At 41.1% G+C, this 25,451-nt stretch overlaps 1 protein-coding gene across 12 annotated transcripts; it reads right to left on the bottom strand.

The window, feature by feature from the left end:
* Positions 1-783: 783 nt before the first annotated feature.
* On the bottom strand, positions 784-25,441 carry LOC103611788 (arylsulfatase D). 12 transcript variants are annotated; one of them, XM_017728531.1, is made up of 13 exons: positions 25,324-25,434; positions 24,407-24,454; positions 18,898-18,967; positions 18,294-18,487; positions 17,825-17,965; positions 16,936-17,057; positions 15,912-16,034; positions 13,380-13,803; positions 12,357-12,493; positions 9,661-9,795; positions 8,071-8,233; positions 7,182-7,303; positions 784-3,385 (listed from the first exon to the last, which is right to left on the bottom strand). In XM_017728531.1, the coding sequence occupies exons 3-13, from the start codon at positions 18,898-18,900 to the stop codon at positions 3,015-3,017; spliced, it is 1,935 nt and encodes a 644-aa protein (XP_017584020.1). In that variant the 5' UTR covers positions 18,901-18,967; positions 24,407-24,454; positions 25,324-25,434; the 3' UTR covers positions 784-3,014. The 12 variants fall into 12 exon arrangements, with proteins under 12 accessions (XP_017584020.1, XP_017584022.1, XP_008627577.2 ...); XM_017728533.1 differs by lacking the exon at positions 18,898-18,967; XM_008629355.2 differs by lacking the exon at positions 24,407-24,454.
* Positions 25,442-25,451: the final 10 nt, after the last annotated feature.

The raw sequence follows: 25,451 nt of genomic DNA, 5'->3' as shown, positions 1-25,451 counted from the left end.
GCATGAAACAGGTGAAACAATTAACCTCCTTTTCATGCTTACCACTCTCTCCTCAAAATTTGTACCTTTTAAGGTATACTTAGCTTTAGACAGTGAAAGGAACTTAGGACCGCAAATAGTCATCTCTCCTGACCCCCTGTTTTTTGAAGTGATGTGCATCTTAGTCAGAAATTTCCCATTACTTTGCTCTTCTTGTCGCCTGCAGATCCTCTGTGTGCAGTGTCTGCCCTCTCCCTCTCAGTGTGGGAAAAGCACATTTCCCTGTGCCTGGTTGAGGTCTCTTAACAGTTGACAAAAGCTGGTTCTCCATGCTGCCAGCCCTAATTTTTCCTCATCCTGCTTGAAAGCCCCTCTGGTTTTCCACAGATGCCAGCCAAGATAAAATTATCTGTGTTTAGATGTCAGAAAGGCAACGTGGATATGTGACTCCCTAGCATATGACTCTCTACAGCAGTTCAGCAAAATTAACTTTCAGAGGAATGAAGTGTTAGACAAATGTTTAATGTTTACATTTAGGGTGATTTTTTCACATTGTGTTTAGAGATGGAGTTCAGCGTCTTGCTGAAGTACCGGCCTTCCTAGTCTGGCTTCCTGAAGTTTGGATCTATGCTTGCATGCTGAGTGGGTGCTTGAACACCTTTCCCATCCCCTGGAAAATGCTTTCATCATGGTCTAGTGTGGGACTGGGCATGGTCTTGTGTGTAAGTCATAGAACATGCTGAGTTGGAAGGGACCCAGCAGGATCACTGAGTCTACCTCCTGGCCCTGAGCAGGACATCCCAAGACTCATGCCATGTGCCTGAGAGCATTATCCAAATTCTTTTGAACTCAGGCAGTCTTCATGCTGTGACCACTTCCATGGGGAACCTGTTCCAGTGCTCAACTACTTTCTGTGTGAAAAACTTTTTCCTGCTATCTAACCTAATGAGTGGAGGGGGTGAGTGGGGAAGCCAGTGAAGTGAACTGAGAAAAAACTTATCCTTGTACTTAATTGATAATGTAGATGCTACTGAACTGACTGGCTTGACAGCTTTTGGCTTTGTTCCCCACTGAGCAGTATGATTTGTCCTACCCTCCTATGCTCTTTTCTCCCTGCACAAATCCAGTAAAATGCAACTGCTCTGGTTTCAATCCCCCCATAGAAAAATGTCAAATCTGGCAAGTTTGTATCAATGATGGCGTGGATTTAAATGCTGTCAAGAAGTGAGAACAAACATATTTTTAGATACTTCTGTCAAATGTGACATTGAGGCATCCAAGCAGTTCATTATCATGCTTGTCCTTTGATTTATGTGGAATGTTTTCCACATTAACTTTCTTGGTGACATTTTAGAGAAAAGGTGAAATGGGAAGTAACCTGAAGAAATGCCTGGTCAGCTTTTTGGAGACTTGCACTTGGGCCTGTATCATGGTGACCACCATGCTGCTTAAACAGCAGCGACTCACCACAGCCCTGACCTAGCACACTGGAGGTGTAAGTCAGGAGGTTCTCTGAAACACTGCAACGGGTGCATAGTCCAGGCATACACTCTCTTCTGTCCTGAAGTTGGTGAAAAGGACCTGCTGTGGCACCTCAGGAGAAGAGAGAGTGACCTGCTATGGGCCTTCTTGTCTCTTCCTGCTTCTAAAAGGCAAAAAATGACACACAGGCAGCCTTGGTACTGAATAGAGCTGCAGTGGTGCGGCTCCTCAAGACAGCAAGCTTTAAGTAAACAAGTCACCTGAAGTCCCTGCTCTGCAGCTCTTACCATCCCTTGTTACTTTTTAAAACCTGGGTGACCTTTAGCTGTATAGCAGCAATTGAATATACCATGTTCAGGAAGACTGAGTAGTTTGAATCTGAGTCTCGTGCCCACAATACGTTTTTTTGGTGAGGAAAAATTACAGAAGCCTCCATTTGAAAATCTGATTTGACACAAAAACCCTGCAAGAGTACGGTTAGGATTGTATCTTGAGAGATTAATTTATTTAATCTAAGGGCAGCAAGAGAGGATTAGATATTTTAATTCCCTCTCTTTCTTTTTTTTTTGGAGAAGATAACCTGAACACAGAAGCGATTAGTTTGTGAGGTGAATTTTTTTTAACACCTCCTACTGAAAACAATGTGCTTTTTCACAAAACAAAGCACGTTTTTCAGCAGGCATAATGGCACTCCTATGAAATCAGAGGCATTCAGGTGGGACCTGCAGACTTATGAATTGGTCTCACAGACAGGTCACAAATTTCGCAATCCTCACAAGGCAGCGGGGTAATGATTTTCAGTGCTCTCACAAGTGAGACGACTTAACTGCATGGAAAACACGTCAGTAGGAAGTGTTGTGGTTTAACATTTCAGAATAGCTAGGTACTTTGGTACTGATCCTGAGATGCTAACTTTGGCTATCTAATTTTTAAAACATACTTGTCAGTTCAGTTTTCCCTGAGAATTCTTACATAATAGATGAATGTACAGATGATGAAGCAAAAAATTTCTGTAAATTAGTAGGTGTTTATTTCTGAGAGGCCAATGAATTTTGGTATATTTCCAAATTAAATGTGCAATTTTACTTTTCATTATTTTTGCATTGTCATCATCCTTTCATTTTTGTGCAAAAGGTTTTTTTCATTAAAAAAAGATAAGGCTTGAATAGGAATACGCTCTTGGGCTCAGTCCTGTTGTCTTAACAAGCATATTTCACATACAAAGATCTGCTATTAAAAATTTGCTTTCTTATCAGTTATCATTTGTTTGAATTGAAAATCAGTAAGGAAATAAATATTCTTTCATTTACTTGGTATTTAATCCTGAATTATTCACTGGAGGGGTAGATTACACAGATGACCCGATTTTTTTTTTTCTAACCACAGGCTTACTAAATTACCATGAGTAAGAGAAAAGGTTGAACAAAAACAACCACTGATGTCCCTTTCAGTTATTCCAGTGTAATTTAACCTTTAATCTCTCTATGACTGTAGTCACGTGAATGTGAAAAATTACCGATTTCTTTAAAGCTAACCATATTTTGATTGTGGTGTTAAACTATGCTATCTTCTTTGTTATTTTCTTCATGGCACCAACAGAATGGGAACATCCCACAGCATGGCTGCAGCCATGGCTTCCATATATTATTGTAAGGAGACAGCTGTTGTGGGACTGGAGTCAGTGTCTTGCGATGCTCTTCCACAGCTCTTCTTATTCTCCTCGTTACAGCGTCAAACAAGGGCTCAGTGTCAGCTGATAGAGGGTTTGCCTCAGACGGATCTTGCGAGAGATTGAACAGCAGTGGAGGGTCATGATGGGTTACACCATCCCCAAAACATGGACAAATTCCTCTTCTGAAACAGGCCCCGGAGCCTTCTGGTTGAAATACTGGCGTAGCAAAATGAGCTTTCCATACAGTGCCACCTGTCAGAGAAGAAGCACACTTGAGCAGCCTGATGTCATTAGGAGCTGGGGGATGGTCCTTGAAAGGTTGGTTCATGGTGAAGTGATCTGCTTTGTTCTTCCGAGGGGAAGCTTGGTGTAGTCCTGTATTTCCCCATTCCTTTTCTTATTAAACTGCCAGCCTTTCCCAGATGGTCCTCACTTCCCTGCCCCTAGCCCTGGCCACACCCTCGGGTTCTCTCTATTGGTTCCAGTACCCAACTCCGCCCATGTCCGGCCCCTGCGCCCTGAGAAAAGCCCCGGCTCCCTGACCTCTGCCTCTGTGGAACCTCTGTCTTGTGAATAAACATGCCTTCGAGGTCGCCATGCAGGGACCCTTTCCGCCTCCTTCATCATCTGGTGTTGCGGAGCCCAGCTGGCCGGAGCAGGAGCGCGGGGCCGTGCGGAAGGGCTGCGGGAAGCAGAACAGCCGCTCTCCCCGCAGCAGCCCCGCTGCGCTCCCCGGGAAGGTTTGCGGCTTGCTAAACCAACGCAGGAAACCAAGCAACGCAACAGCTTGGAACAACAAAGGAGAAGACAGGACCATCCCTGTCGCATACAGGGAAAAGGTGTTGTGGAAGCTGGCAGGGATTCAGATGGTTTTTTGTGGCTCATGGGTGCACCTTGGCTCTGGGTACCATGTGCAGTATATGGATGGTTCGCCCAGTATTTTCAGTACAGACGCAGTCTGCCACTTCCTTGTTCCCCTTTAAAACTTTTCATGCCTCTTGGAGGGGGAGAAATGGAGAATGTAGTCCCCAGTTTCTGGGTGTAAGTATTGGTAGATGGTTGTTCTGGCTCTGTACATCTGAGTGAAGAAGCATATTTATGCAGAAACTGACCACAGCTTATTTCTCTGCTCATGTTCCAGTACACTTCCAAAAAGGGTGGTAATTGCAGGCCTTTAAAACAGTAACATCTGGAGTCTAGTTTTTAAGTTTACATGAAGAAGGCAAATAGTTCGCAGCTTTAGAGCTTGTACTTCATCAGGCTCTTGTACTGACCATGGGATAAGCACAGGTTTGTAACTTGTAGTGAAAAAGTGGTAAATTACTTGGACTACATCTGAATGCAGTTCATCAGGACATTTTACTTCTCCCTCCCTCCTCTTTTCTCTCCTATTCCTTACCCCACATTTAGAAAGCACTACACTGAACTCAGAGGCGAAGATGTGCCCAGCAAGAAGACAGCAATTAGATACTATGTCTGAAAAAGGAGACAAGAAGAAAGAGGACATTCACCACTTGGAGCCACTTCTGTGCTCAAAGCATTAAAGAGCTGACAACTCCATTGTTCCTACATGGAATATTCTTTTTGGTTCAATGGAGTCAGCTGAACTTTTCTCCCTTTCTTCTCTTGTGTCCAGAGCTGTTCTTTATGTCTGGAGCCTGCAGCTTTATGGTTCACACTCTGTCTTGTCACTACTGCTAGAACAATATTTTGTGAATAAATAAAATTTTAAAACTTCTTAGAAGGTGAAGGAGAGCACATAAAAGATATTAAGGTTTAGGTAATATCTTAGCTTAAAATATCCAGTTGCGGGCTAGCTGGCTGGCTCTGTGTCTCTTAATTTTCACCCCATAGCTTCCACATCCTGCTTCTGCACTTTTATGGAGGGATGCTGTCTCAATGGTTCTGAAATGTTTTGGTGTAAGAAAATGAAGTAAATGTTAGATACCTCCATTTCTGAAATTGTGAAAGAAAGGATAAAGAATGTGGATTTCTGAAAGAAAAAGGGTTAGAGCATGGTGGTGATAATGCCAAGCTTGTGGGTTCAATCCCTGGATGGGTCATTTCCTTAAGAGTTGAACTTGATGATCCTTATGGGTCCCTTCCAGCTCAGAATATCATGGATCTGGAAATAAAGCTGAAATCTTTTAACTTTCTGACAGCTTACTAAGGACAGACAGATACTCCTTAGGTCTGTTTGAGTATTTGCTTTGCTGCTGGCTGGATGTGCTCTGCATCCTTAAGCTTATCCCTGTCTTGTTACTAAAAAGATGTTTGTCTTGTGACAGAACTGCAAGCATCCTCTGTGATATCAGGGTGCCCAGAGCATGGGATTTGCTTCTTACGTCTGTTGGTCAGGTAGCATACATAGATATTTGTTAAAAGGAGTTAAACAAGCACTCTCTGAGTATGTGACTCTAGTTGGAGTGCTGTTGTGATATTACTAAAATAAAATATGAGATGGACAGATGGACTTACCTAGATGTACATAGGAATTTGTGATCAGTGTTCAGAAATACTGAAGTAGATAGTCATTCTTTTCCATAAATAATTGAGCTGAATTCTTTAGACCTTATATACTGTTGTATGGCAATTTGGGGTAGTGAGTGTAGAATGTCTGGGGAGAATTGTTCTGATTCTGCTAAATTTTAGCATTCACTTTTCACAGCTGCAGATAATTACTGGAGTTGCAGAGTGGGAGACAGCCAGGTCCTTGTTAGTTCACTTTGAAGGATAGAGTGAGGCTGATTTTAATTAACCTGTGCTGGTGAGCTGAGCAGACAGCTGGGTCACAGAAGGATAAAAGAAAAAAAAAGGTAGTAGAAATCAGTGCTGATAAAGCAGTGGGGGTTTCACTCATCTCCAAGAGGCAAAGAGGGATATACAATTTGCTACTGAAGTAGCTCTGACAGAATCTGAAGTGTGCATGTGCATGTTAGGGCAGTGTGTTAATTTAATATATTCCAGGGAAAGGAAACCTGCTGCTCCAATCCAAACATCTCTCAAACCCATCTCATAACAATCAATCAGTTTACTGAGCAGAAAGAAATGGACTGTCACTAATAAGACTTATGGTGCAGAGGTAAAGGAAAGGATTCTTTTGGCTTCAGTGAAGGCCTTAAAGGATGGGTCCTGCCTGGGTGACATCAAGACACAATGGCTTCATATCTAGGCTGATCAACAGACAGATATAAACAGATAATAAATATGAAATGTGAGTGTGACATACTTGTAAACGAGCTAAAATAGACTCTAAAAAGTCTTATCAGCCCAGTCAGAAGAAACTGCAGTTGGAGCAAAGAATCAAAATTTTTGGCCTGGCTGAGAGCTGAGCTACGTATTTGGCTAGCTGGTCTTTTATATGCAGAACATGGCATTGTTTTTAGGCTCCTTGCCATGAACAGTTGAGGTTCAATGGGAAAAATTGTAGAAAGGCATGCATAAGAAATCTAGATGTGCACATGGCTTCATAGGAACATGAAATGCCACAAAATCTACCCTGCATCTGCATATTGTATGCACAGCTACTTAAGTAGAACTTACATAGTTTAGAAGAACAAGCAATCTAAGTTAGGTGAGAACAGCAGCACAACCTGAAAAGCAATTCTTCAAATGCCCCACTTGACTCAAGTATGTATTTAGCCTTTCAGTAAGGAAGTGTGGCATGACTCCTCAACAGGAATATTTTCCAGGAGCTGGGGCAGTCAGACACAGCTTTCTCTCCCCAGAAACTTTCTGTGTTCACAAAAAACGGTGTGCATCACAGAGAAACAAAGAGAGATCTCTAAGAATACTGAGAGATTCTTGAAGCTCTATGTCCCAGGAAGCAAACCCCTTCATCTCAGGCAAGGCAAGACAGCTAACAATGAGAAGAAGAACTGAGAGTTTGAAACAATGAACGTATTCCATATACAAATATATGTGTGTATACATATATATATAGGTGTGTGTGTATATGTGTGTATGTACATTTTTACATGATACTTTATGGGAAGCTAGAGGACATTACATCATTTCTGACCTGCAGGAGGGGGATGTTTATACTCACTGTCCTTCTGGTGCCAGCGCACTGCATGCAGAAACACACCGCAGTAGTGGAACAGGAACTCGTGCCCAGAGTGCTTCACTGTCCCCTGCAGCAGGGGCAGCAAGGTGTGCCCATCCACGACCCTGACAGAGAGGACTAGAGTCACCAGACAGTTTAAGAATTTTAAGTCTGCAGCTGGAGCATGAGCAGTACTCACTCTGTATGTGTGCAGCATTAGGATTTCAAGTGTCATCACTAAACCAAGGTACTGTTTAGCTAATGAGCCCGGAGATTTTTAACTGGGTGGACACCAATAATTAGCAGTTACTAGAAGTTTTTGCATTTACAGCTAGTTCACACATCCTGCCTGGGGAGATCAGTCACCATTACTGTAATTTTCCTGGATGTGATAACAATAGTGAAGGCACAGTTCACAGGTTTTAATTCTGCTACCTGAAATGGAAATCGCTGACAGCTCTGTGAGCTGCAGGCTCTGTAAAAATATTAAAAAAAGAAGCCACTTACTGAACTGTCTAATAGTTGGTTTAGTTACACTCTACCAGTACTTTTATGCTTTTTGCTGAAATGGCTTAGCCACCCACACTTTCATGTGTCCTTTTGAGAAGTCTCTTTTTTTTTCCACAGTCATCCTTGTGACCCAAATCAACCAAGTTGCCTTCAGTGACAGAAGGGCTGAGTTAGCTAAATGACCCTTGATAACACCTATGCTTTTTTCTTTGCCTTTTCCACATAAGCAGATGAGATGGGGAAACCTGTGCAGAAAGAAAGCTAGAGAATTGCCTGGTTTGGAAACAAAAAGAATTTAACCTGTGGCTGTTAGGATGCATGACACAGCTTCTGTCTAAATAAAGAAAGAGATGCAATATGGTTTATGAAGCCACCTCTGTACCTGTCCTGAGGCACTGCCCCTCCAGCCAGTTGCACTACTGTAGGATAGATGTCCATAAGGCTTGTAGGTTCATCGATAACTGTGCCTGCAGGTAACACTCCTGGCCATCTAACTATACCTGGAACACGGATTCCTCCTTCCCAGCCTCCCATTCCTTTTCCACCTGTTACAAAAGGGGTAGAAGTGTCAAAAAAGCTAAAAGAATAAAAGATGTCACATGTTTATTGCACATGTATAATAAACAGTTTTAAAACTTTTAGAATATTCATGTAACTTTAATGAAAATGCTCTAAATCCTGGAAAACAGTAGACTGTCATTCAGTAGTGGCTCTTCTCATTATTTGTATGTGCTGCTTATTTATCTGCTTGCTTTTTTTAATATGCAGTTTCCAATAGCAAGAGTGAGTTTTACAGATATTTATTAATTAAACTGTATTTTTTAATCTTGCTAGTTAGTTTCACTGGGATATCCCCTGTTCTGCTGTATGTGGACTTAAATAGTTATGTTTTTCTATTATTGATATCTAAATTGATATTGTATCCCCTCTTGCCTTCTTTCTAAGCAGGCATCATTTCATCTTCGTCCTCTCATACTGAATTCCCTCCCTGATCACATTTCTCTTTCCCCTCTGGACTCTCCTGTTACTAATATACTTCTGTTCAGCTAGTGGAAGTGAATTCCTTAGATCAGATTCTAAGCTACTCAAGTGAGCCTCTTGGCCTTTTTGCATTTGTTACTGGCATGGAAACTTCTTAACAAGAACTAAAGGCTAATTTTGCATTTAGGACTGTGTGTGAGTGGATCCCAGCTGTATCAAACATTGCTTGTGTGGCTCATCAAGTAACTTAGTGCTAGACAATGTGCATTGTGGTGCTGAGAAGGTCAAGGTGCACATGACTCTTCTTCTACAGGGAAACATGATGGATGCAGCTTTCAGACTTCATTATACAGTAAATGCCAGAGTGGCTTTTAAAGGCTTAGTAATCTGGAGGGAGCACATACAAGAGATACCATAGATCTTCACTTCCCTAGAGCTTATGTTGCAAGCCAGCCATAGAGAGTCTAGAAGAAACTTCTATATGGTGGGTGAGAAACTGGAACACTATATTAAGAAAATAAACATCAAGATACCTGCCAGTGTTGACATAGATAATCTGTAGAGAGGAACATTTTGAAATTCAGTAAAGGCAAATGCAGGGTCCTGTACCTTGGGAAGAATAACCCCATGTCCCATTACAGGCTGGGTGCAGACCTGCTGGAAAGCAACTCTGCAGAGAAGGACCTGGGTATTCTGGTGGACAACGAGCTCTCCATGAGCCAGCAGCGCCCTTGGGGCCAAGAAGGCCAAGGGAATCCTGGTGTGCATTAGTAAGAGCATTGGCAGCAGGTCGAGGGAAGTGATTCTGGCTCTCTACTCAGCCCCAGCCCTATGAATAGCAGATGCCCTGATTTTTTTTCAGCCCTACAGTCCAAGATTATAATCCCATCATATAGTTTATTAAATATAGTCTGTTCAGATATATTTTTCTCTATAATTTTTTTTTTTTTAAGAGGAAGTCTTATGCATGTACACACTTCTAAAATTTTACCTTTATATATCCCATTCCATCCACCCAACTGAGAATTTCCTCTGTGAGCCTCTAAGAATCCTCCATGATCAGATCCAAAATAAATGAATGTGGTATTCTTCAAGTCCTCTTTGTCAATAACATCCAGAAGCCTGCCTATAAACAAAGCAAAACACCATAATTACATCAGGAGATGCAGTCAGATTTTTTAGGTCTTGACTCCAAATTCACTGAAGACTGAGACCTTCCATTTGCCTGAATAAATTCTGTTATGATCTACCATATTCAATGCAAAGAGAGCTTGACAAATTAGAGAGATGGGCAATCACCAGCCATGCGAGGTTTAAAAAGTGAAACTGCTGGATCCTGCCCCTGGGAGACGGCAGCCTTTGCTATGTGTGTACGCTGGGGAAGGAGAGGCAGGAAAGCAGCACTGCAGAAAGACACCTGGGGGTCCTGGTCGATGTTAAGTTGAACATGAGTCAGCAGTGCCCTGGCAGCCAGGAGGGCCAACCATATTCTGGGGAGCATCAGCATCGACAACCAGACAAGGGAGGGGATTGTCCTGCTCTGCTCTGCACTGGGGCAGCCTCACCTCGAGTGCTGGGGGCAATTTTGGGCACTACAATATGAAAAAGAGAGCATCCAAAGGAGGGCCATGAGGATGATGAAGGGCTTTGAGGGGAGGCTGTATGAGGAGCAGCTGAGGTCACTTGGTCTGTTCAGCCTGGAGAAGGGGAGACTGAGGGGAGACCTGTTAGCACTTTTCAACATCCTTATGAGGGGCTAATGTAGGGGCAAGTTCTCTTCACTCTCAGGACTGGTGGCAGGACCCAAGGAAGTTACAAGAAGCTGTGTTCAGGGAGGTTTGAGTAACATATCAGGAAAAAGTTTTTCACCCAGAGGGTGGTTGGGCACTGGAACAGCTCCCCAGGGAAGTGGTCACAGCACCAGCCTGACAGAGTTTAAGAACTGTTTGGACAATACTCTCAGGCACATGCTGTCATTCCTGGGGTGTCCTGCAGGGTAGGAGTTGGACTTTAATGATCCTGATTGGTCCCTTCCAACTCAGCATATTCTATGATTCTATGAAATAATAAGAGCCCAAGAGAAAGCTGATGAATGTTTATAAAACTTTTTATAAAACCAATTGGAAAATAAATGAGTGATACTTTTATTCAAGCTACTCAAAATACTCTGTCAGCTTTATTCCATAGATTCTGCATCAAGAATTGTCTTAACTATTTAGCCTCAAACATCTTGAAAAGCTTAAATAATAGTGCTGCTCTGATTACTAACCACAGAAAACTGCTGTGTGTCATCAGGAACCGAACAAGGACTCTTGAGACCAGGCTGCATACTATCAACCAAAATAATTCCTGATGTCAGTGGTAAAAACTTCACAGACTGTAATTCAAACCTAACTTCATAAGGAATCTTTTCGGTACTGATTGCATCAAATGTTTATATAGAATGTGATTTATCTTCAATTAATTCTCTTCATCATCTTCTGCATCAAAAGATATTTGCCAAGAACAGCTTCCATACCTAAAGAAGCAGCAGCAAAAGCTGAACTGCACAAGAAAAAACCACAAGCCAGTGATCAGCACTTTTGCTCAATCTCTTTTCCTTTACAGACTTCCTGTCTCTCCTTGGTGAAACTAGTTATTGACCTTACCTACAAAACCTTCTCCCAAAAAGTGTTTAGATTGAGTCTAGGCATATTGATTCTGAATTAGATCCCAAATCAAGAGCTATCCAACTCTGGAGAATTCTGTCCTCATTAACTGCTATCCAGTTTCAACTACATGTTTCTTACATCTTGACTTCTGCTATCCAGCTCTGCTTACACAGCCTGTGTCTGAAGATGACTAGTGCCAAAAGAGGAAAGAGGAGCATGGCTGAGTCCTCTGCTTCAACTGGATCTTGCAGGAGTTTTCAGCCTGCCCTTTGAAAGCAGTCAGGCTCCTCTCAAATTACAGTTTTGTAGATGTGGTTATTGGGGGGAAAAAAGGTTCAGGGATTGAATCATGACCTCGACAGGAGGCAATTAATTTGTTAATACAGTCTTCACTTTTGACTAAATACAAACAGTAGCTATCTCTTGCCCTCTCATAGAAAAGGAAAAACTAAGTTTAGGTTTTTAAACCTAATTAAGCCAATCAGAAACTTAACCTGATTGGTACTCAAGAGCCTAGATTATGACCTAAGTAAGTCGTCACTGACTTCACACAATTTATTAAGTGAAACTCCATAGCTTTCTAACTTGGACTTCTGGCTAGGAGAGGGTTCTGATCTATTATTTCTTTGATGAAAATGAGTAAGTACACAAAACAACCACCATATAAAGTAATATTCAGCAGCAACACTCTTTACATCTTCTAAGACCAGAGCTGAAGAAACGTCATACATTTTGATTAACAACATGATCAGGCATATATCTGGTTATTTGACTGCATGTAACACTTCAGCATAGGAGCATCTCATTTAAAAAAAGATAAAGAAAAAATCCTTATAAGGACAGTTTAAGCTTTCATCTTAAGAAAATTAAAAAGAGGTATTGTATGGTTATGGTATGGCAAACCCTGAAACCAACTGTGTAACCAAGGTGAGTTCACTGATTTTTACAGATGCCAAAAGGGAGTTTGGTGATCACCCCTTTAATATCTTTTCCTCATTCAACTGAATGAAGAATTTCCTTCAAGACCAACACTTACCCACCATCCAGTCCATCTCCTCTACGTTATCACCATACAGGCCATGCCTGCTTCTGCCCTGAAACTTCTCTGTGGTAATGAGAGGGGTGTGAACATGTAAAAGGGAAACAAAGAGAAGAAATGGTCTATGCTTGTTTCTGAAATAAAAGAAAACAATAGTCATTTCTCTTCAAACTGTCACACAACCCGAAATATAACAGTGGTATTGCAGTTACTATCTCAATTAATATTATTATTGTTGTGATCTAACCAAAAAGATTTTTGTTTTTTGACATCTTTCAGTGTTGAGGTTGTAGGAGACAGAGGGGATTAAAACATATCCCTCTAAGATGTTTGTTCTGTATTAAGACCAAAACAGTAATGGGCCCTTTCTTTTTCCAGTTCCAAATTAGACAGGTGTAGAACATTAAATAAAGAACTAGAAGAGGTCATAGACAAAAGATTGACACATTCTTGGAAGCAAGGAGAATAGGACTCACTTGCCTAAGCTTAAACATGGATATATGTCACTGGGCATCCGAGGTGCCCTCATGGAGGAGGCAGATATCACTTGCAGTGGGTCATATCAGCAGGTTTCACCCACAGCGAAACTGTATCCCTTCAACATCAAGCCAGGTAGGATATCCTAGGAATCTGACATTACTTATGCTCAAAGTTTTAGAGAAGGAATTTGTATTGCATCAAATTTCCTTTAAAAAACAAACGCACAACCCTTAAACCCTGACAGAAATATGGATATGCCCAGACTTAACACATGAATACTTTTAAAGACTTTGTGTTTTTTTTCAATTCCAGTTAATGTTACTGATAGTAAATGAAGGGCACCTTTGGGGAAACAAAAGAAGCAAAACTGCAAAACTAAACAAAACTCACTACTACTCTCCCTTTTGTAAAATATTAACTTCATATGACACTTTCTATGATAGTCCATTCACCAGCCTAGGATCATTTTTCTGTTCCTACTGGCAGAAGGCACAGTATCACTCCCTCCCTCCCGATCTGCTCCTCACCTCTGTTGATTACCTTTCAATGAATGTAATTGCTTCCTTCAGCATATTAGAAGTAGTTTTTTGTAGGTTCATTGGTTGTTCAGTGATATCATGGTTTCTCATCAGGATACAGTTCCAGTACTTGGTGAAACCATAGCTGGAGAACCAGGAGATGAAATGAAGGAGACCACAGATAGCCAGACAGATGATTATTTTCCATTTTACTGGGAATAAATTGGCAAGTTTTCCAATCACAAGAGTAAATACTGCAAGGATGATCATCTGAGTGTAAAACCAATATGTATCTTGCAAAGACTTGGCCAATTCAGGGTCGTCTGTGCCTTGACACTCATTCACAAGGGTAAAAGGCATACCATAAAAATAATCAAACCCATGATTTAAAGGATGGTGGCAGTGATCACGGTGGGTTTTGCAGTTCACACCCATATGCCACTTCCCTGGAAATAAAAATAAAAGATCTTAAATCCAATATTACAACTCTAGGGTGTGTCTGCCTGTATTTCTCAGTTAAGGTGAAGCCAAGGGCAGAGCTGGTATGGAATGGGGATGGGCTCAGGGAGCAATAGTGCATTGGCACTTTGTCTAGAACAGCTGCTTTTCCTCACCTATCTGTTTAAATTACATGCAGGGCAATGGTCCAGCTCAGACACCTCCCAGAGTAAGAACAAATATGGTTGCAAAAGTTGTTGCTTATTATTTTTCACATGATGAAGTAGCCATGCATTAATGCATAACCTGATAGGGAGAAACTGAGAAAGCTCTTTCATTTGGCACAAGGCTAAGTGCAAAAATATGAACTATTTTACACACAAGTTCTATCTGACCTTCACAATCCAGGAACAAATTTCAGGACGCAGGTGCACAAATTATCTCTGTGTGACCATATTCACTGTATAATGAGTAGCAGAAATAGGCTATTACAATTATCCAGTAGAATTGGACATATTAGAATATGTTATACACTGATAATGAACCTTACTGGAGTCATATTACAGGGCAGTGTACTTATCATGACAATGAAGGACGGTCTATAGCCATGAGCTTAGGGCTATTACCTAGACAAATAACTTCTGACAAGTGCTGACCTGTCCTGTACTTCACTTGCGTATTTGAATGCGGTTTACACTATAAGCTGCATCAGACTGCAGTGAGCAGTGTGTGAAGTCAGTATGTCACTGAGACTTGCTTCATTTTAGGAACTAAATGCACACCTCAGGGTGTGGAGTTGAGCACAGGTGTGAAAAGCACAGTAATTGCAATTAAGCACATTACAAAAGAGTATAAAGAATTTTAAAATAAGAGGTGCTTCAACGACACAGCCTTTAATCACTGTTCAGGCAAAATTAGCAATAAGTTACCAGAATTTTCTTTTTTTTTTGGACATGTATTTTGATATAAGATCCACTGAAGTCAATGGGACTCTTTCAGCTTTTTGACAGAATACACTTTTGCAGAAATTAAGGGACATCATAACTGTGATAATCAGCAGAATGCTTAAATAACAGAAACTACAGGCACCATTGGAAGGGACCACAGTGGTCATCTGGGCCAGCCTCCCTGCTCAGGGAGGGTCGTCCCAGAGCACATGGCATAGGATTGTGTCCAGACAGTTCTTAAATATCTCCAGTGAGGGAGACTCCACACCCTCTCTGAGCAATCTGTTCCGATGTCACCCACACAGTAAAGACGTTCTTCCTTATGTTCAGGTGGAGATTCCTGTGCATCAGTTTCTGCCCCTTGCCTCTTGTCCTATTGCTTGGCACCACCAAGAAGAGCCTGGCTCCACTCTCTTGGCACCCTCCCTTCAGATTCTGACAGACATTGATGAGGCCCCCTCTCAGCCATCTCTTCTCAAGGCTGAATAGGGCCAGCTCCCTCAGCCTGTCCTCATAAGAGAGATGCTCCAGTCCCCTAATTATCTTCATTATTGATGAATAAGTTAAAGAATACTGGGCTCAGTGTTGGCCCTTGGGGACACCACTAGTGACAACTAGACCTTGTGCCACTGATCCCTCTGGGATCTGCTGTTCAGCCAGCTCTCAACCCACTTCCCTGTCCACTCATCCAGTCCACACTTCCAGAGTTTGCCTATGAGGATGTTGTGAGAGACAGTGTTAAAAACCTTGCTGAAGTCAATATAATTAAGACCACTGTGCTGAAATTGATATAATTAAGACCACTGTGGTGTCTTGGTGCTAACTGGCAGATGACATTTTTCTGCTCTAATACATCAGTGAATATCTCTGTTGGCTCATCCTAAAGCAACCTGTACTGGGCAAACAAGATTCTTTCCTATGAATTTACTTCCATTTGCAATGTGTATTTACGTATTCCATACACCTCATTTTGGATCTACCAGATATGCTGTACTGATGCTGGGAGTTGTGGATTGTGTTCTAAAAGCCCTGCTGATTTTGAAAGCTGTGCATACAAGAAAATCTAGTTTAACCAATCTTGGACATTTTGACCAAAAAATGTATTTACAGAAGCAACCTAATTAGAATAACAAACAATGAAAAAGGCAACGAGTTTCTTTGTCTCATACCTACAAGTGCTGTAGAATAACCCTGCTGGTAGAGTATTCTGGCAAAAGTAGTTTCATTTGGTGGGAGCCCCCCAGAACCCCCGTTCCAGAAGAGAACCTGCCGCTGAGTGCTAGATGCCATGCCTAGAGAGGAATAATAATATTTAAAATAAAACAAGCCAGGTTTCACATTTTCAGTCTTCTCAGACTCTGCTTTCTAATGAATGGAACTCAGCTGCCTACGACTAGTGCCTCTTCATAAACCATTTCCTATGCCCTAGGATATTCTGCTTGACCTCCAGAATGATGTGTTTTCCAAGTTCCATGTCGTTATATGCTAGTCCAATGCAGATACCTCAGTTATGATGGGGTGTCTAAAAATGGCAGGAAGACACCTACATCTGGACATTAAGCAACCTCTTACAATCAAAGTTCTATCTAAGCATGATGTTAAAAAAAAAAAAGAAAGTAAGTTTTATCTTAGAACAAAAGGCTTACAGAGTTAGGGGTACACACTTCTGAAATGTACAGTTAATGATTACATTTCTCCTTAAGCGAGTCAGAATCACATCTGAAACTATACTGATTATTACTGCTATATGCAGTGGCTGAAGTCTTCTGTCATAAATTTACATGGCTGAAGTAAATCTATTTTAAAACACAATTGCTGAGAACTATTCTACAGTCTGACACATTTCACTGTGAAAAAGTTTGCCAGGATATTAAAAATATTACATTTAATATAATCCCAGTGCCACTGAACATACAACATTTACACAATTTTCCTCTTCATTTTTCTACCTCTGGGTGCTTTGTACTGTTTAGATTTTCATCCATTTCTGTGTTGTCATTTAGCCACATTAAATGTGTTTTATATGGGGATTTTCCCATAGAAATCAATCATTAGTCATCTCTATTTTTTGCCCATCTCACTGAGACTCCAAATCCCAAGATTAACTGTTCTTTAAAACGGTTTATTTAAGGGGATTTTTAATATCAACACTGACTAGACTAACTGCAGCAAATCATTGGCGAGAGGCCCAACCTGATCTGATAGGGTATCTGCCAGTCAGGAAAGCGGCTCTGCTTGGAGTACAGACAGCTGCTGCAGCAATGTGCTGAGTAAGTCTCACCCCCTCCTTTGCCAGGCCATCAATGTTAGGGGTCCTAAGGAGAAAAATCCCATGTCTGATAAAAGTGTATTACACAGAAATTCATGGCATACCGCTCCTCCTAGTTTTGTTGAGACTATCACCATCAAATTTACAAACTTCTGTTTACCTACAACTCAGCTAGAAAAGTTCTGTGTTTTATATATATTTTTGAGATATATATATCTTGGCTCCTTAGAAATGAGTTTTCCATAGGTATATGAGTTTTTATTAATAACTAAAAAAAAAAAAAAGGAGGGAAAAAAAGACAAGGTATCTCAGCCTTAACCCATACCAAAATCCTACACAGCATAGGGAAAAAGAGTCTCTTCACAACACAACATCCAAGACAATAATAGGCTAGAACAAAGACATATCATTCAATCAATCTATATACAGATTGGTAACTGCACTAGGGATAAGTGTATCACACAGACTGACTTGTCATTTCATAACTCTAGTAGAATTGTTAACTGATATTAAATTCTAATGTCATTCCTTCATATTTCAACCCTGGAATTGTGGAAATTTACTTATTATACACATGCCTGACAAGTACAGTGCACAGACACATTTGGAAGGTTCTAAGTCCCAGAAAGTTTCTCAAGCACGCCTGTATAATTATGCCTCCAGTAGGAATTATTGTAGAACATTAATTTTGTACATAGTTTGAAAAGAAGTATATCTAGATAAACAAATAAATTAATAATGAATTTTAATGCTAAGTATCATCAACATTTTTTTAAAATGAGGTTCACCCAGAAGAGGTAATTAATTTCATACCTTATTGTATCATTGCCATAGCAACCCACATCTCCAAAACCAAGATCATCAGCCAGTATCAGTAAAAAGTTAGGTTTGGAAGGATTTGATATGCAGGTTCTTGGAAACAAGCATAAGGTTAGCCAAACGTTTAGGCAGCTCCTAAAAGCAAAAGAAAAGAGGTAATATTACAAAAAACAACTGTAAGTTTTACAATAGACTTTAAACTACTATTCTCAAAGTTTTATGGGGACTCAGTATTAGGTGCAAACAGCAACCAAAGAGTGCCAGCAGATGGAGCTCCTGAATATGTACAGAAGTCCTTGAGTTTTATGATACTGGTATCATTTTCTAGGGGTTTTATTCTTATTTATTATTGTTGTTGTTATTATTATTTATTCACACAGGAATTTTGTGTCTGCATTTCTTTATTGACATTTGCTCTGATCTGTGCAGATATTCCCAGTAGAACGAGTGGTTGGATACTTACAAGAGTCTCAAGGCACCCCTTGGACAGGGGTATAGGATGCTCCTGTTAAGGCTCCTGGAACGAGTGGGACAGGAGCACAAAGGTGATTGGTGTGGAGTCACGCTGGTCATTATGGCAATGGCTTGACTGTGGCATTTACTGCACCCACTGCCACACACAGTGTCTGGAAAATGCTTCTTAAACCATGGGACCATCTGCAAAATCAAGGGGCAGCAACAGGCCTAAACTTGATTATCTTCCTAGAAGACCCTAAGAATATCTCTGCACGTTTTAGTTGCTCAAGGTGTTTGCAATGGAAGCTTACAGATGTAAAATACCTATGCTAGAACACATCTTCTGATGTTATTTCATAGAAACCCCAATGTGATAAATGCATAGTGAGCATACTATACTATGTATTATATATACTCCTAACCCTCTGTGTCTTATAAAAGCAGGGTAAAAGGTCTTGAAATACCAATAGATCCAAATTTGTATTAGCTGCTCTTAGATTCTCGTTAAGTTGGGGTGGTGGTAGCAGGGAAAAAGTGAGATTATCTGCTTACATTTTCTTAAGCACAACACCTAAAATCCAGGAAAGAGCCTCAGTGAATGTCTCTCTTACCATTGTTTTCCCTGCTAAACTTCATAGTTTTCCATTTTATGAAACAGCTACATAGTTGGTCATATAAATTCTGGTGAAAAAGGAAAAAAAAAAAAGAAAGAAATCAGAGCCCAGCAGTTCTGGTGATTTTGCATGCAGTTTTACAAGGTCTGGCCTGCTTCCAGCTGCTGATAACTCCAGGTGGACTTACTACTAGGATCTCAAATCTTTTTGAGATGGCAGTGTAGCGGTGTTTCACTGTCACAGCCTGGATGCAGTTCCCCCAAGGGCCCAGTGAACTCTGGTCCCATATTTCAGAGCTGGGGCAATGATGTGGCAAGTGCATGAAGCCATTAATCTGTGACAACAAACAACGACTGATGGCTCTGGTCATCACCTATCATGGCAATATCTTCACGGTGCTTTCACAACAGAGGCAGACCTCTGCCTTCCCAGCAACTGTTAGGCAGCATTACATTTAAAGAGCTTGTGGTACAAGATCAAGCCAGAACTATTACAGTGAAAATCTTCAGTCTACACCAAGTAGCTGAGGATCAGCCCTTGTGAGCTGTAGTGGAGCAAAAGGACGAGACAGACCTGAACATTTAAGAAACCCCTTGACTTCCCGAGGGTTGATAAGCTTTCCAAGCTCATACAACAGTTCTGCTGTCTTCCACTTTCTCCCCACAGGTTCTTGCACTACAGCCAGCTGGTCACAGCAGGCACAACAATATTTAGACAGAAACTTATGTAGAGCCCCTCAGCAAAACTGTGAACTTGAGCCAAGGAGGCATACTGGTAGTATTAAAAAGATCTTAATACCATTGGTTGTGGCACTATCTGATTTACTGCAAGCCATTTTAGGAGCACTGCTCTTACTGAAGGACTACATGAATGACCACACTTATTGAAAAAACCCACCACAATTTAAATATGCATATTCACATTCCTCTGTTAGGGTCTGATTCCTTCTGAAAGCAGAGCTCTCACTGACAGCACTATGATGTGATGAACCCATTACTGGGCCCTAGGGCTTGTCCAGTTTCCTCAGATGTTAAATGAGAAAACCCAACATAATTTATAAATCTAACAGCAGCTGTGGTGGTCTATTTACCCACTGCTTTTCTTATTCCACATTGTTCCCCCCCTTTCCCTTGCCCCTAGACCTGGCCACTCCCTTGGGCTCTCCCTGTGGGTTCCTGTACCCCAACTCCGCCCGTGTACCACCCCGGGGCCCCTGAGAAAACCCCCCTGCACCGTGGTCAAGATGTCCCTCAGCCTCAGGAAACCACCTGGACAAGATGTAACATTAAAGATCTTCGGAAGCCACCATGAGGGTCCCTTCTCTGCCTCCTTTGCTGTCACTGTGTTACAGAGCCCAGCCAGTGGGAGCAGGAGCTCAGGGAAGTCCAAAAGGACTATGGGAAGGCGAATCAGTCGCTTTGCCCTAAGCAGCCCCGCTGTGCTTTCCTGGAAAGCTGCAGCTTGCTAAACCAGACCTAGCACTGCAACAAGCAGCCTCTAAAAATCAGCTCTGTAAGCCAGTAAGCCACAATAGAATGATCATCAGGACTAATAAAAAAGACCAATCCCTTTTAAAAATGTGGAAAACAAACCCTCTTGTCAATTATTCTTGTTCGAAATCCCTCTTGCTCCTGGAGGTGCTGAGCAGTCCTGATCCTCTAAAACATGTGTGGGTGAAAGCCAGCAGTAACTTGCTCCTGTTGTTGTTGCTCTCCTTTTCCCCTCTCTCCAGCATGGACCCACTGGGATCCCTGCCAGCAACAGCCAGCAAACTGGAACAGCCATCAAATGGGAACAGCTATGCAGGTTTTACATTAATTCCAGGCAGAGTACAAAGTCCTTATTGTTGAAATACTAGCACAACAGGGCTACTGCCTTTTATAGATTCCCTATCCAGTTAATTGTGTGAAAGTTTGTACAAAGTCTGCCACTGCTCTATTTCAGTGCTTCAGAAGAGATGCTATAAATAGTAACAGGGTATGATACAAATGATTTTGTTTCCCCCACACAGCTTTTTCAGCCTTCCAGATGAGATAAAAGGACTAGAGCTTTTCTTCTGTCGTGTTGTCTCCCCATTTTCATTGCATTTTCTAGAAAGGCAGGCATACCTGTGCTGAAGACATAAGTGTTTATTTGTAGTGTTTACTGTCCATCCCCTTCTTCCAGATCTTAACTATAGTGTAATACATTTTACAGTTCAGAAGGTCTTGAGCAGTTTCTTGGAGAAGCCCTATTTATTTGCTGACATTTTGGTTCTTTGTGTTACTTGAATACAGCAACTCCTGAATTTCAGATTGTGTTCTAGAGAAGTCAGTAGGAGTCAGTGTGGTGGAAAGAAGAAGCAGCTAAAACTATCCATTTCATATAATCCAGTGGCTGGGATAACCAGCGTGGGAGACAGTTGTTTGGTTTTTTTAATCTCCTTCCACTTATGACTATATGCAGTTATTTTTATGTTTTGACATTGGGCTACTTTTATTCATATCTATTTGACTATAATACTTATTTTGTATGACTGCTTAACGGCTTGTGATGCTTCTGGCACAAAGACTTTTCTTGAAAAAATTATATTTCTCAAAAATTACATCATGCTTTGAGAAGGGCAGATCTTTGAAAACTGCCAATAACATAAGTATTAACTTTCACTGGCTTTCATCCAAATTATGACTAAACTTTTCTTTGACTATTTACATCTTTCTCACCAAGTGCTCACTACTGAAGATGGGCCCATGCTGCTGCTGGCATGACTTAAAAATGCAGACTGAGACAAATTGCACTGCCCCTGCCACCCCCACCCCACAAAAAAAAAAACCCCAAACCAAACTAAAAAACAAACAAACAAATCCCACACCCTTACATTTATCCCTGCTAGCAAAATTCTATCTGGAAGCAAAGACCTCGCATTCTGTTTCTCACCACTATGTTAGTGACCTAATACAGAGTTAACAGCCATGATTACTTATTGTCTTCAACTAAGACACTAAATTTTAAACAAACACTTTTTCTAACAAAATAAGTAAATAAGTAATAGCAAAGGAGAAGGGAGATGAATTTTATCTCTGCAGTTTGAGCCCTGAAGTATTTCCTCCTCTTCAGCTAACCAGTTTTCCACTGCCCCTGAGCACAGAAAGCTGCTCTTTACTCCCTGCTGCAAACAGGCAAATGCTCTGCCAGCAAAACCTTTTTTTTTTGAGTCACTGTGTGTTCTATACTGCTGTTTTCTTTCTGGCTTTTTACACATGCCTGAGTACTAGAAGCACACACTGGCATTCATTTAGCTCTTTCTCCCTTTGACAAGCTGTCTGAGTGCACTTAAAGTAGTGAACGTAAATATTGAAATGACAAATACAAAATTCCATAAAATCACTTCTATGTCAGACCTTGGGAAAAAAAATCCCTAAGAGATAAGAAGAAAAGTGTTCATTAACTAAACTGGCTGAGCAGATTTACTGCTTGCAGGGATATTTAATAAAGGGGAAGCAACATAACAAACAAACTACAATAACCTTTGTCCATTTACTACATTCAACAACTGATTTCCCTAGAGTTCTAGGAGGATGAACTCTGACTTCATCTACTACTTCAAAAATACAGCCATTAATACAGCTCAAGGCCCTAAAATCTGCGTAATTTCATTGCAAAACACAGTGCAGAGTCCTTTCTCCTTAGAAAGTCAGGCTGGAGTCACACCACTGCATGTTTTTGTTTTGTAGGTTTGGGTTTGTTTTAATTTTTTTTTTAAGTAGTACTAGCATGATCCCTTTATAAAAGTCATAGTTTGCAAAAATACATATATTGCTACCAAATACTTTTTACTCCAATATGACTCTCAAGTGGACCTTGTGTTTTTAGAACTGACATTGAAGTAGTGCAAATTATTAACTCAAACATTTTTATTAGCTTCTTATATGCAATCAAATTGCTCTCGCCAATTTAGTATGCAGCAGGTCCTCTCTTTGAAGGGCAAATTGTTTGTCTCCTTTGTAGCTGCTGCAGAGGTATACTCCACATCAATATTTTATACCTCATATTGTCTGTGATATAGGTTATTTTTACCTAGATAAAGCTTCAGATCACAGTTCACAACTCGAGGACAATCCCTCACTAAATCAGATTTGCTCCACCTCAGGTGTTGTTCAGCATCTCAACAGAGATAACAGAGCAGTACAGGAAGCCAGAAACTTGCCAACCTGAATAGAATGGCAGCAATGGCTGCAACAATGGCAACATAGTTCCCCCATCCTCCAACTATTTCACTTGTTGAATATATTCCTTGATTAAAATTAATCACTCTTGATATGTTGCAGTGAAGAAAAAAAAGAGCTAAGTTTACAGAGAATAAAAAAATACAAACCTCCACTTCAACAATATCTCCTCATTACCAGAATATTTACTGTAACCAGGCATATCCCATGTTTCACCCTCATCCCCAAAAGCCTGGCAATGACACCATTCATTTGGAATCCACCAGAGTGAAAGGAACCACTCATTCTTAAAAATGCTAAGAGCGATCCAACTCCAACAGAAAAATTTGGAATGAATTCTTGTCAGTTAAGCTAAAAACCTGTAATTACACACAACAAAAGAATTTGCCTTCTTGTTTTCTAACTTCAGATATTGAAAGAAATAATTTGCACACTGCTGCAAAACCAGAGCAAAACTCCAAATTCTTTAACACTTATTTAAATATTAAAAAAGTGAATTACAATTATTATATATAGAAATATTTAGTGGTGATGTGCAAAAGTCTCTTTCTGCTTAGCTGTTGGCCGAAAATAAATGCTTGCTTTCCACCTTGTATAAAAGCATGCTACAGAACAGCTTCATCTCAGTAAACAGTATATTAAAATGTAATTAAAAATGCTAATTTCATATTGCATTATAGCTCTGGAAGAAGCATATTCAGCACACCACATGCCACATACTGTGCCACCTGTTGACCCCTTTCTTCCATAGCTTCTAGGTATACAGATGTTCAGGAGAGGAGAGGCAACAAGTAGGGATAGAGAGAGAGAAGAAATTAAAAACTCCCAGCTGGTGTGAGCAAAGTCAGTTTCTCAGTGCTTGCAGCTGGTGAGCCAAAGGCAGGTGCTGCTCATCAACCAAAATACAAGGGATGCCCTTGGAAAAAAGATGCCAAAAGCAGGAGATTATCAATAGCCCCTCTTTTATTTTTCCTTTCCATTCTGCACTCTCAGGGAACCAGCTTCAACAGTGCTCACTGAAGGGATACAGATTTTAGTGGCCTGGAAAATATCAATCCTTGCTATTTGGTACCATGATTATGTTACCACTTAGCTTTGTGCATTGTCAGTAAGTAATACTCTCGTGGCAGGTAATCCAAATTTTTAAATTTATTATGCACAGCAGCACCCTGCCTTCAGAGCAACAGCAGTAAGGGATGGTCTGGCCCTAGGCTGTACATTACCTCACGCATTTTCACATTACAATTAACACTCCCTGGTCTAAATGATCTAATTGTGCCTTCTGCCTTCAAACTACTCACCTAGGAGCACACAACTTTCCTTCCAGCCAGGACAAGAGCAGCACATAACTGGAAAATCAGAGACAGAAAGAGGGCAGAGGAATGAGATTAAAAGAGCAGCAACTAGGGCCATGTCTGCTAGAGGAAGAGTGAGGAACACAGGGAGGCAAACCGGGGGTAAATCATGCTTTGTGTTCACCCCTATGAAGTAATAGTAACAACAATATTAAAATAAATAAAACCCTGGAGTTTGGCTTGAAACACTTAAAAGCGAAGGAAAGCACAGCTTGTTAATTATTGTGCTCTGCTGATCCCCCCTATCACACACTGCAACCCTGATCACAGAGTTTTTACTATTTACGAGCTGCTGGAGCAGCTCCGCCGGCAGGTGGGGGCTGAGAGCTTGCCAGGGGAGCCTTGCAGGGAGAAGAGCAGAGGCTGGCGGCCGCCCCCTCAAGGAGAGCGCAGCTCTGAGTGTTCACTGTTCCAGCACGACTTCCCAGCGCTGCCTCCCTGGGAAGTGGAGCGGAATCCGCCTGGGACAGCGCCGGCTTTGGCGGCCACTCCCACCGCGAGCCCCAGGGTCCCCGGGAGCGGCGGCACCTGATGGCAAATTCACCCCTTGCCAAAGATGGCTTAGCTCTGTTCAAAGAAGGAAAAAAAAGGTTGTCTCCAAAGGAAAAACATAGGCAAGGGTGGGGTTTTTTGGGGGGGAGGGTTTTTTTTTGCTTGTTTGGAGGTTTTTTTTGTTGTTTTTGTTTGTTGTTTGTTTGTTTTTTTTTTTGGAAACACACAACCCAACCGAAAAAAAAAGAAAAAAAAAATAAACCCAAAAAGGAAAAAAAAGCCAAAACCAACAACAACGACAAAAAAAGGAAAAACACAAAAATACCCCCAAACAACCCCAAATCCAAGCAGACCCCTTATTTTTTACTTACTCCATGCTCGCTCACTTACTGCTGGAGCTTTGTTCTCGCTTCCCTCTTCACCTCAGGCTTTCTGATCTTTGCTTCCAAGGAGGGCTTATCAAAACCACGGCTCATATTGTCGTATCAAGAGTAATTGG

The sequence above is a fragment of the Corvus brachyrhynchos genome, unplaced genomic scaffold, assembly GCF_000691975.1.
Source record: "Corvus brachyrhynchos isolate BGI_N302 unplaced genomic scaffold, ASM69197v1 scaffold92, whole genome shotgun sequence".
NCBI classification, from domain to species: Eukaryota; Metazoa; Chordata; class Aves; order Passeriformes; family Corvidae; genus Corvus; species Corvus brachyrhynchos.
The sequence above is the reverse complement of the archived record's forward strand: the minus strand, read 5'-3'. Positions and strand labels throughout refer to the sequence as shown.

Excerpts from the sequence above, each read along its gene's own strand:
- LOC103611788 (XM_017728531.1), bottom strand. Across the intron at positions 12,494-13,379 it reads GCAATTACATTCATTGAAAG|AAACAAGCATAGACCATTTC; the intron begins GTAATCAACAGA and ends CTTTTATTTCAG. Across the intron at positions 3,386-7,181 it reads GCGCTGGCACCAGAAGGACA|GTGGCACTGTATGGAAAGCT; the intron begins GTGAGTATAAAC and ends CTTCTCTGACAG.